Here is a 12,376-nt window from a genome sequence, read left to right on the forward strand (position 1 = left end):
CCCCTCTTGTTTACTCCCCTCTACACTTATGGATACTGTCCTCACCCCTCTCAGGCTCTGGGTCCCCATTGGGCTACTGCCTCTGTTATACCCCATTCATGAATGCCTCCTGTGGTCAGGCTCTGATCACCTGCACTTGACTGCCACTATTTCATGCCTTCTCTTCCTTCCTCTCACATATGCCTATTTTGTAGGACTTTTAGGCTGAATTATTCAGGAAGTGGGAAAGAGGAAAGAACATTAGCAGCTTTGTCAGTAGTAGAGCCGAGTTTTAAGTCAACTTTGACAGTTTTCCAGAGCACATTTTAACTTACAAGATTTTTGAAAGATAACATGTATCCTTGACCTTTGAACAATATAGGTCCACTTATACACAGATTTTTTTCAGTAAATATGATCTACGGTACTACACGATCCACTGTTGGTTGAATCTGCAGATATGGAGGGCCGACTGTAAAGTTACACATGGATTTTCAAGTGCACACACAGGGTCAGCACCCCAACCCCTGAGTTATTCAAGGGTCAACTGTATAATGCATTTGCATGGCACTAGACCAATTTTTATATGTGCATATATATATGTACATACACATATATATTTAGCTATATATCTTTGCAGTGTAACAGTTTAATTTATTGCTTAAGTAACCTTTTACAAGCTTGTTTATAACAGCTAATAATTTCTTTCTCTTGGAATGATTCTAATTGTTTGTTTAATTTTAGGTAAAAAGTTTAGAATGGAAGAACAAAGAAAACCAAGAAAGAGGATTTTCATTTTTGTTTTCACATTTTAAGAAATATTACTTGCCTTATATTTTTCCAAACATCTGTAAGGAGAATAGTTTATATCATCCTGTACTTGGTAGGTATTCTTTGGAATTTTCTAAAATATTACACATAAGAATAAAACATTCCTCAGTGTAAGGTTAGCATTTGTTACCTGCAGAAAACTGGTAACATTTAATTTATATTGATTAATTGGAGATATTATACTGTGATTCATACTGAAAGTGCAGTTTTATTAGTAGAAAGTTTTCATTGAGAGTGAAGAGATTTTTAAAAAACTTATTCTCTGGTTATCACCTACTGGAGAAGTTAGCCTACCAGAAATATTTATGATTATAAATTAAACTTAATTCTAATGTTTGGTATGATCTTTTAACCATGTTATAAATATTTTCAAAGGTCCCTCTGGGTTCAATTTCTATGTCTTTTGCAACTTCTATATGAATAATTACATTGTTGTATATTCTGATCATATCTTGTCCAGTATTTAGTGACTGTGCCAAAGTGTCTGTTGGAATCTTGAAGCTATAGCCTCAAGGACAGCCCTGGGTTAGAAGTAGACCTCTGCCATGTATAGAAGGCATTGACAGCCTGTATGTGGAAGTGTCCTTTTTGCACAAAGATGTTTCTGTTTTAAGCTCCACCAAGATTAGGCAGCTAACAAGCTTAGGCAAAGCCATTAGGGCTAGTAGAAATGATTTAAATTAGAGTAGCAAACCTTTACCATTGGGAACAATATTTGCTTTAAAAATAATTTTGCTGTAAAAATTCTCATACTTTGTATGATGTCAAAATATGTGTTTCAGACTTAGGTTAATTGAACTAAGGTCTCATTAATTTTAAATGGCTCTGGAAGTTTCTTTGTACTTTTAATGATTTTTTAGTGATATTTTGCAAAAAGACATGTTTCCATATATCATCTGTATATGGTTCAGTCTTCTAGATCCCATGCTAATATCTAGCAAATTATTTTAAAATGTGCTAATTCTGTTTCTTAAACCAGAACATTATCACAGTGTTTTCTCAAATATTTAAAAAATAGATTTATCTAAGCATAATTTCTTTCTTATTTTGGTTTTCATTTTATTTTGCATAGATATCCCACAGATGAGACCAAAGCCACATTATGTCATGATAAAGAAGGATGCTGAAACCAATGAAGCAATCTATTGTACAAAGGAGCCTTTCATTAAGGCTCGTGTTATTGTCATTCGTTGGCTGGTTTCATTCTGGCTGGAGCCAAAGCCACATACAGGACCTCATATTCCTGGGATGGAAGGTGAAGTCTTGCCAAAGAATATTCAGGTAATACACACATAGAGTAAGCTTTTTTTTAAAATAAATTTATTTATTTTTGTCTGTGTTGGGTCTTCACTGCTGTGCATGGGCTTTCTGTAGTTGCGGCGAGCGGGGGCCTACTCTTTGTTGCGGTGCGCAGGCTTCTCATTGCGGTGGCTTCTCTTGTTGCGGAGCACGGGCTCCAGGCGCGAGGACTTCAGTAGTTGCAGCACGCAGGCTCAGTAGTTGTGGCTTACGGGCTCTAGAGAACAGGCTCAGTAGTTGTGGCGCATGGGCTTAGTTGCTCCGCAGCTTGTGGGATCTTCCTGGACCAGGGATTGAACCCGTGTCCCCTGCACTGGCAGGCGGATTCTCAACCACTGCGCCACCAGGGAAGCCCTAGAGTAAGCTTCTTAAAGTTAGACATGGCTTTAGGGATTTGTCCACTGATTTCAGTTGCCTTAGTTGTAGAACACATTTAAAACAAATAACAATGATATTTTCTTTGTATAAATGTATTTTATAAATCCGAATTTTAACAATTATTATAGAACCAATAGTTTTCTTAATAAAAAAATAAAACCTGTAAGGTATAGAAGATAATTTCAGTCACATACAAGTCTCAGCTTATTTCTATATTTTATGTTAATTGTACAGTACTAAAAACATCCTGAATTGTACAAATAAAAATATTCTGAATTGTGCAAATTCTTGCAGTTGGAAACAATTTGCAATCAGATGACCTTCATAGTTCATTTTAGATTTCTAGGTATTCGCAGAGTGCTGTTTTAAAGTCCTGTCTCCATCTCATGTCACCTCTTTTCATGAAGAACACTGACTCTAGAAATGCAATGTAAAGTTACACAGCTGTATTATGGACGGACTAATATTTAAAATTCTGTTATTTTTAGTTAAACCATTTCCCTCTTTTTCACACTTCTTTTTCACTTTCCTCTCCTCTCTCAATGTGTGTTTTTTCCTAAATTGTCTATATTGCAGTGTTTTTTTGTTTTTTGTTTTTTTGCAGTTTTTTAAACTATTTTTGTTTTCCTTTTCTCGGATCTCCTCATTTAGTTTTAAAAATATATGTGTGTGCTTTTTATACAACTTCTTAAATCCTTTAAAAATTAAGTGGAGGTATAAAGTGTGTTCATTAGTGTTCAGAAAATTTGACTTATATTCCCCCTGGCCTTTTATTTATCTGTAGCAGATTATGTGATGTGTTTTCCTCAAAATGTTGTTCTAGGTTCTCTACAAAGAATTTTTAAGTGTAGAAACTCTCAAGCAGAACTATTTTATCTGATGCCAGGGCTCAGTAAACTAAAAATTAGAGATTTTTTTAAATTGGGAAGCATATTTGAGATCATCTGCATACTTACTTAAACTCTTTTATTTTATAGGTGACAAAATTGAGACCAAATATTGAATTATGTACCAGAAAGTAATTTATCATACCACAGAATAGTGCTACTCCTATCATATCATGGTAGTAATTTCTTTGTTACTGCCTTAAGCCTTTAACTTTTTCTCTAGGCTTAGCCATCATCTTCAGTCATGGTGAAAATTGTTGTTATTAGAATGTAGAGTTTTCTAATATGTATTTTATTTTAGCTTCATTTCTACTTTTTCTGTCATAATTTTTCTATTTTTTTAAAATAAATAAATTTATTTATTTATTTATTTATTTATTTATTTATTTATTTATGGCTATGTTGGGTCTTCATTGCTGCTCACAGGCTTTCTGTAGTTGCAGAGAGCGGGGGCTACTCTTTATTGCAGTACGTGGGCTTCTTATTGCAGTGGCTTCTCTTGTTGTGGAGCACGGGCTCTAGGCATGCAGGCTTCAGTAGTTGTGGCATGCAGGCTCAGTAGTTGTGGTGCGTGGGCTCTAGGGCGCAGGGTCAGTGGTTGTGGCACATGGGCTTAGTTGCTCTGTGGCATGTGGGATCTTCCTGGACCAGGGATCAAACCCGTGTCCCCTGCATTGGCAGGGCAGATTCTTAACCACTGCGCCACCAGGGAAGTCCTCCTTTGTTTTTTTAAGTTTTTTCCCACCAGGGAAGTCCTCCTTTGTATAATTTTTGTCTAAGGTAAAATAGAGATGAATTTACACATTAAAACTTACTGAATAAATATTCCAGAATTAAGGTATTTATTTATTATTGATGTGCTGAGCTGACTCCATTTGGCATTATTCTTTTACCCAGTTTAATTAGTAACTTGTTTGTTCTGCAAACATACTGAAAAATAAACTTAATTGAATAGATGATTAGTGAGTATCACTATATCACTTAGATATTAAGTTATTTCATTGCCATTTAACTATTTAGAACAGATTCTAAATGAAACTCTGTGCATAGAATTTAAACAATGCTGTAAGTTACTTATGGAATGCTTTGGATTTTGTCAGTATTTGCTATTTGAAGACAAAATATTGATTTAAATGGTTATGATATTCTCCCCTTTTTGTTTTTATTTTAGAGAGCAGCTGCTAGTTTGGTATCCAGAGAAGAAAACAAAAATGATAATGCCGATAAAACAGATAGAACTACAGAACCCGAGCAGTCTCATTCCAACACAAGCACTCTCACGGAGCGAGAACCTAGCTCTTCTAGTCTCTGTAGTATTGATGAAGAACATCTCACAGACATTGAAATAGTTCGCAGAGTTTTTTCTTCTAAAAGAAGTAATGTAAACTTTGTCACAGAGATATTTCGTCAGGTAAAATACCTCTCAGTATTTTTAATTTGTAATATAGACTTTTGCTTTTAATATTGAATATACTGACTTTAAGCTATTTAAAATTTATTCTTCATGGAAATGTCTTTTAAAGTTCATATTTAGTTTTTTGGTTTATTACATCTAATTCTTTAATATTTTCAATTATTTATATTTTTAGTTTATGGTAACTTTAGTTTAATAATTATCCCCTCCCCTCCAATATTCCTTCTGTTATCAGAATAATTTTCTTAGTGACTCACTTTATGGTTTGAAACTTTTCTTCCTACCATTTGATTAATAAATTATAGTAAAATTATGTTATCTTTCACTCTAACATCAATAAAAAGTGGTTTATGAATATAAGAAGCGATGTTTTCATTGTCTGTATCCTCCCCTTGGAGGCTCAGTTTTGTCCTTTAAGACATTCCGAAATTAAATTTGCTTAAGGCAGATATTATTTGGGGAATAAAATAAAGAAAGAGAGGGAAGGAAAACAAATAAAAGCTATTTCACATAAAGATAGCTAGAAATTCCTAAGTGCACATTCTCAATACATAGAAATTTTATGGGAAAATAAACCTTATGAAAACCAATCATTTGCTCTTAATAGCAAAGGTACTTAACTTTTGCAGGTAAACATCATTGAGTTTTGTAGCTGAAGGGGATCATTCAAGTCTCACAGCAAGTAAGTGGTAGATCCAGGACTAAGACTTCCAGATCCTGGTTCCCATGTCAGTGCTCTTTATTCTGTGCCACATTGCCTTCACATGCCAGGGAGCTCTCCAGGCAAAGCAGATCCTCATCTCCTACACGTTTATTGATATGTAAAAGAAAGCATGAGGCAGCATTAGCTTTGTCAATCTAAGTTAAAGAAACAAACTTGCTGTAGCATTTTGTCCAGCTTTGGCAGTGATTCTTAGTTGCCAAGTTTAAGGTTTGTTTTGACAGAATATATGACAAATGTGAAAGGAAAGATATTTGACAAATACGGTTGGAATATTTGTGGGAAAATTTAAAGCTTAAAGAACTATTCAGGTTTTCTAGTTCTTGAGTCAGCTTGAGTGTGTTCGTTTTTCTAGGAATTTGTTCATTACATTTGTTTTTAAATACATTCTCTTATAATCTTTTTAATCTCTGGGGCATTTATATTCATGTTTCCCCTTGTCATTCCTGTTAGTATTTGTTCCTTGTTTGCTTTTTTTCTTGATGATTCTTAGCAGAGATTTGTCAGTTTTATTAGTCTTTGCAAAGAATGAGCTTTTGGCTTTGTTGATCCTCTGTGTTTTATGTGGGTTTTCTCTTTTATTAATTTTTGCTCCTTGTTATTTCTGCTTTTCTTGATTTTATTTGATGGTTCTTTTCCTAGTTAATTAATTAGCCTCACATTTTTCTCATATAAGCATTTTTGAGGCTATTATTTACCTCTTAATGCTGTTTTAGCTACAGTCTACAAACATCCATGTATAGCATTTTTGTTATTATTCACTTCTAAAAATTTTCTAATTTTCATGTTAATATTTTCCTTGATTTATGAGTTATTTAGCAGTGTCTGTCTCCCAAACATATAAGATTTTTCTAGTTTTCTTTTTTCTTACAGATTTCTAATGTGATTCTTTTGGTCAGAGAATATAGTCTGTATAATCACTATGTAGTCAGCCTCCGTAAATGTCCTGTGTGTTAGAAGAGAATGTATTCTTTTCTGTGGAATTCATGATTATTAAAGTCTGTTAGATCAAGCTTATTATTGCGTTAGTCAGCTTTTCTATATTCTTACTTAAGATTTTTGGTTAGCTTGACCTCACAGTTACGGAGAAGGGTGTGTTAAAATCTTATATTCTGATGGTGATTTGTCTATTTTTTTCTTTGTAGTTCCATAAATTTTCCTTTATGTATTTTGAAGCTTTGTAATTAAGTACATACATATTTATAATTTTATATCTTCTTGGTGAGTTAAGCCTTTTATTTATGGCCCTTTTCATCTGTAGCAATTATTTTTGCTTAAAGTCTACTTGTAGTAGTCTTACTTTATCTACTTGTAGTGCATTTGTACCACTTTCTTTTTATTATAATTAGCCTCATGTATATTTTTTTTAAATCCTTTTATTTTCAGCCCTTTTATGTCATTACATTTTATATGTCTCTTGTAAATATGGTTGGATTTTTAAAAATCTTTGTCTTTTAACGAATATTTATTATAATTACTGATATGTTTGGATTTATTGATACTATCTTATTTTGTTCTTTTTATTTTTCTTATGTCTGTATTTTTTTCATAATTCCCTTATTTTTTGCTTTGTTTTTAATTGATGTTTTTTCATTCTGTATCCTCCTCCTCCCCATCACTTGGTTTGAAAGTTTTACTCTATTCCTTTTCCTTTAGTGATTACTATATAAATTTTAGCATACATACTTCACTTTCCAAATATAAAGTTAGTGTTTTTTTACCCTCTTCCTAATCAATACAAGGATCGTAGAACATTATTACTCTAATTTCTCCCCCTAACTTACACATTGTTGTTACCAAATAATTCATTTCTATTTTGCATGTTTGTATTTTAACTCAGTAATATTATTATTCTGTGCATTCAATATTGACTTACATTTAGTTATATTCATCACTTCTTTTGATTATGATTTCTCCCTTTTCAGATCTTCCATTTATTCCGTTGGCCAAAAGGTTCGTTTGGTTTTTTCCATGAGATGGCTCTAGCAGCACTTAGTTGTTTTTAACTTCATTTGAAACAGTTTTGTTAGATTGTATGTGACAATTGTCATACCAGTGTGCATTTAAAAAAAGACTTATCAAAATCGGTGAATTTTTGTGTAGCCATTTTAATATTGAAGATAGAAGAAAAAATCAACATTTTCAGCATATTATGCTTTACTATTTCAAGAAAGGTAAAAACGCAACTGAAATGCAAAAAAAAGATTTCTGCGGTGTTTGAAGAAGGTGCTGTGACCTATCAAACAAGTCAAAAGTGGTTTGCGGGGACTTCCCTGGTGGTCCAGTGGTTAAGACTCCACGCTCCCAATGCAGGAGGCCTGGGTTCGATCCCTGGTCAGGGAACTAGATCCCACATACCGCAACCAAGACCCCACACACCACAACTAGGACCTGGCGCAGCCAAATAAATAAATAAATATTTTTTTTAAAAACTGGTGTGCAAAGTTTCGTTCTAGATATTTCTCACTGGACGATGCTCCAGGGTCGGGTAGACCAGTTGAAGTTGATAGCGATCAAATCAAGACATTAATTGAGAACAATCAATGTTATACCATGCAGGAGATAGCCAGTATACTCAAAATATCCAAATCAGGCATTGAAAATCATTTGCACCTGCTTGGTTATGTTCATTGCTTTGGTGTTTGGGTTCCACATAAGTTAAACGAAAAAAAACCTTGACTGTATTTCTGCATGTGATTCTCTACTTAAATGTAATGAAAACATTCCATTTTTAAAACAAATTGTGACGGGGGATGAAAAGCAGATACTGTACAACAACGTGGAATGGAAGAGATCGTGGGGCAAGCAAAATGAACTACCACCAACCACACCAAAGGCCCGTCTTCATCCAGAAGGTGATGTTTTATATATTGGGGTTGGAAGGGAGTCCTCTATTATGAGCTCCTTCCGGAAAACCAAACGATTAATTCCAACAAGTACTGCTCCCCGTTAGACCAACTGAAAGCAGCCCTCGACGAAAAGCCTCCAAAATTAGTAAATAGAAAATGCATTATGTTCCATCAGGATAATGCAAGACCACATGTTTCTTTGATGACCAGGAAAAAACCATTACAGCTTTGCTGGGAAGTTCTGATTCATCTGCCTTATTCACCAGACACTGCACCTTCAGATTTCCATTTATTTTGGTCTTTACAAAATTCTCTTAATGGAAAAAATTTCAATTCCCTGGAGCCTGTAAAAGGCACCTGGAACAGTTCTTTGCTCAAAAAGATAAAAAGTTTTGGGAAAAAGATAAGTTTTTCAGGCAACTTCAATTATGAAGTTGCCTGAAAAATGGCAGAAGGTAGCAGAACAAAAGGATGAATACGTTATTCAATAAAGTTCTTGGTGAAAATGGAAAATGTGTCTTTTAGTTTTACTTTAAAAACCGAAGGCACTTTTTGGCCAACCCACTCTGCTTGAAGTTCATCATTTAGAATTTACTTTTGGATGTCCGTTGCTTGCAAACACAAGTTTTTGCTCTGAAAATGTCTTTATTTTGCTCACATTCTTGAAGTACTTTTTCCCCTGGACATAAAATTCTAGATTGACAGTTATTTTCATCTAGTACATTTAGGGCACTCAGATGCTTTCCCACTTTTCTGTTTTACATTGTTGCTGTTGAGATGTCAATCAACAGTTGAACTTTTAGTGCAGTTATCTTTTCTCTGGCTCTTTTTGTACCTTTTTTTAGCGTTTGGCATTTTGTATTTTACTGTGGTATGTCCAGGTCTAGATTTCCTTTTATTTATTCTTCAGGGGATACTTTGGGGATACTGTAATTATGGATTAGTATAATTTGACAATTCTGGAAATTTTCCAGCCATTCTCTCTTTAAACATTGCCTCTGTCCCATTTTTTTCTTGCCTTTCAAGATGTGTGTTAGACCTTTCCCACTTCATACGTCTGCTGACCTCTCATATATATTTTCCATCACTTTGTCTGTCTGTGCTACATTCCGTATACTTTCTTTCTAATTACAGCTGTTTCTGGAAGTTGGCCAGTCTGCTTGGTCAATTTTATGGTCTCTAGTTCATTACTTACATTTTATGTATTAATATGAAACTTAGTTATTTTATATTGATTGATCACCCTAATATTCCTGAGGTCTTTATAGGTCTGATTCTGCCATATTTTGTTTCTGAATGCTCCTTCTCATGATGCTATATTCTCTTGCAATATCTTGTAATATTTCTTGCACTATTTTGTGATTTCAGAAATTCAGAACCTTGATTCTGAGCTTTTGCTGCTTATGACTGTTTCTTGATTTGGTTTATTAAAGGTTGATTGCTCCAGAGAGGAATTGCATTTGCTTCACATAGATGCAAGGAAACACTTCCAACTTCACATTAAACTGAATTCTTGATTTGAAGTTTAAGCCAGCCAGATAATATGAATGTACAGTATAAACCTGTATTAAGACTAGCTTTTGGTGAGTGTTTATGACAAGGTTTCTGTTATCTACTTTGCATCTAAATATGGGCAGTTTTCCTTGCAGACTTTTAGTAAGGTGGGTTTATTTCTAATTCAGCATCACACTGATGATATATAGTTCTTTGGAACCCCGAATTTGTTTGGAGGTTTCCTATTGTTCTTCCTTCCTTGCCCCAGTAGTTCCATAAAAGTAATTGGTTTCATTCAAAGTGAAAGTCAGCTTTATTACTACACCTAAGACCTCTCTTGAGTTTGGACTTTATGTAGGTTTTTATTTTCAAATATTTCTTCCTATTTTATGGCTCACCAATGCATTTAAGAAGATTAAAGTTTTTTTAAAAATGTATTATTTTTGTATTTTTAGTTGTAAGGTTGGTCAGGTTACCTGGTCCATGACACTCTTGGAAACAGAATTCCCCTATTGTGTTTTTTATGATGCTCTTTATATTTTAATTTCTAAAAGTTGTATTTGGTTGTTTTTTTAATATCTGTCTAGTCATTTTTTTGCAGTGGCTTATTCTTTGTTCATATTTTCATTTTCTTCTAAATTAAAATGTATTAAAATACTTATTTAATATTCCTTATTCCAGTAATTCCAGTAACTTAAGTTTTTGCAGTTCTGGCCTTGTTGTTTCTGTTTACTCGCCCTCATTTGTTTTGGATTTTTGTGTTAAGGGCTTACATTTCTTTGGAATTTTGTGGAAATTACTTTGAAACCTGGGTTGAAGGATGTGTTTCTCCAGAGAGGATTTGCACTTGCTTCTCTCAGGTGTTCAGGGGTCCTGTCAACCTTGGTTTACTTTAAATTACAATTCTTAGCTTATGATTCTTCTCACTTTGCAGCACTCAAAGTTAGGTGATGGCCAGCCTGAGAATATGAATTTGCAGGGAAGGCTGTTCTTCTCTCATATTTCCTTACCCCAAGTCAACAGACAAGTTTCCTCACTGACTCTTCTCTGGAGTCAAGTTTTTTTCTTCCCTCCTAGCTCACCTTTGTATTGAGGATGTAGCCTTCATTGTTATCAGCTTTATACATAGGACTCTGATCTGTCTCTCCCCTCCATACAGTTGGCCTTTTAAACCAAAGCTCTGGAGGCTGTCCAGGGCAGCACCCAGCAGCTGCATTGATTATTTCGCCTCTCTAGATTAATACTTCCATTTTGTTCTAGACTCAGAATATCCTCACAAGCTGAGCCATTCTTTTAAATATGTATATTACATTTTTTTGTGATAATTTTTAGGTGTTCTGTGCAGGTAGATTCCAGGATATCTTTTTTATGATATTGCTGGGAACTGAAGTTCTCTGAGATGTTATTTTTATTGTAACAGCTATTTTTTTTAAGTGATTTTTAAGGTAAAACTTAAGGAAAAATAGATTTTAGGATGGTGACCCCAATGAATCATTCATGTTTTGAAAAGAAATCAATTTTGAAGATTAGATTGTATTAGGAAAGCTATTTTTACCTGCTTAATACTGATGATAAATTTGCAAAATTGAGAATCTGTGTAATAGTTTTTCGTGATTTTGAAGGCTCATATGTTCCACAATGTAGTGTAGGCAGAAATATTCCATTAATTATCAGGTATATGGGCATAGAATGATCTTGCCCTTAGCAATCCCAGCTAGAGCACAAGTCCTTTATAGGTAAATAATTTTAGTAGAAATGTCTTTACTTTTCATCTTTCAAATAATTTCATCCTCATAGCCGTTACACTTACTGTTTCCCTATCTGAACTTTTGTCCTTCAACCTTCCCCTCTTTCCTCTCTATCCTTCCTGCCTCCCCTTCTCACCTGGCTACTCAACCTTTAGGTCATAGCTTAAATGTGACTACACTAGAAAAGTCTTCCATGACCACCCTCACCCATTCACCCACCTACCCACAGACAGGTAGAAGCACCTGCCCACACATGTGCACGCGCACACACACACACACACACACACACACAGTAAGTACCTCTTTTTTAACGATGTTTTTGAAAGCTGTACTCTTCTTCATAGTACCTCTTCTGAGTTTTATAATTATTTTTTTGAATGTTTGTTTAATTTTGATCTTTCATATTACCCTCCATGAATACTTCTCTTTCTCATTCATCATTGTAGCCATAGTGCATGGCAGTGAGTTATGCACCTAATAAATATTTGGTGAATGAATCAAGCTCAGTAACTGTTGAGTGCTGGGCACTTTGTCAGTCCTAGCTGAGGGCTAACATGTATTTCTAGAAGCTGTCTTGAGCTGATTTGTTATATAGCTGATAATGTTTTTTTTTAGGGCCAGTTTAATGATTGTGAGTTCTATCTCAGATGAAGGTATTTATATTGTTACGTGTCTTTAAAACAAAGATACAACTGTAAAACATGAATGCCCAAATTATTTGATAAAATTGATATTTTATATTTGATAAAATTGTTCTCCATATCCAATAGAATAGG

At 34.2% G+C, this 12,376-nt stretch overlaps 1 protein-coding gene across 4 annotated transcripts in view; it reads left to right on the forward strand.

Annotated features, from left to right (window-relative positions):
• RALGAPA1 (Ral GTPase activating protein catalytic subunit alpha 1) overlaps positions 1-12,376 on the forward strand; it is a 222,410-nt gene that overhangs the window by 65,954 nt on the left and 144,080 nt on the right. For all 4 annotated transcript variants that reach the window (XM_068546053.1, XM_068546079.1, XM_068546070.1 and 1 more), the window contains exons 8-10: positions 724-862; positions 1,883-2,091; positions 4,546-4,785. In XM_068546053.1, coding sequence (XP_068402154.1) covers positions 724-862; positions 1,883-2,091; positions 4,546-4,785 — 588 coding nt within the window. The remainder of the gene's footprint in view (positions 1-723; positions 863-1,882; positions 2,092-4,545; positions 4,786-12,376) is intronic.

The sequence above is a fragment of the Eschrichtius robustus genome, chromosome 1 (assembly GCF_028021215.1).
Source record: "Eschrichtius robustus isolate mEscRob2 chromosome 1, mEscRob2.pri, whole genome shotgun sequence".
In the NCBI taxonomy this organism is placed as follows: Eukaryota; Metazoa; Chordata; class Mammalia; order Artiodactyla; family Eschrichtiidae; genus Eschrichtius; species Eschrichtius robustus.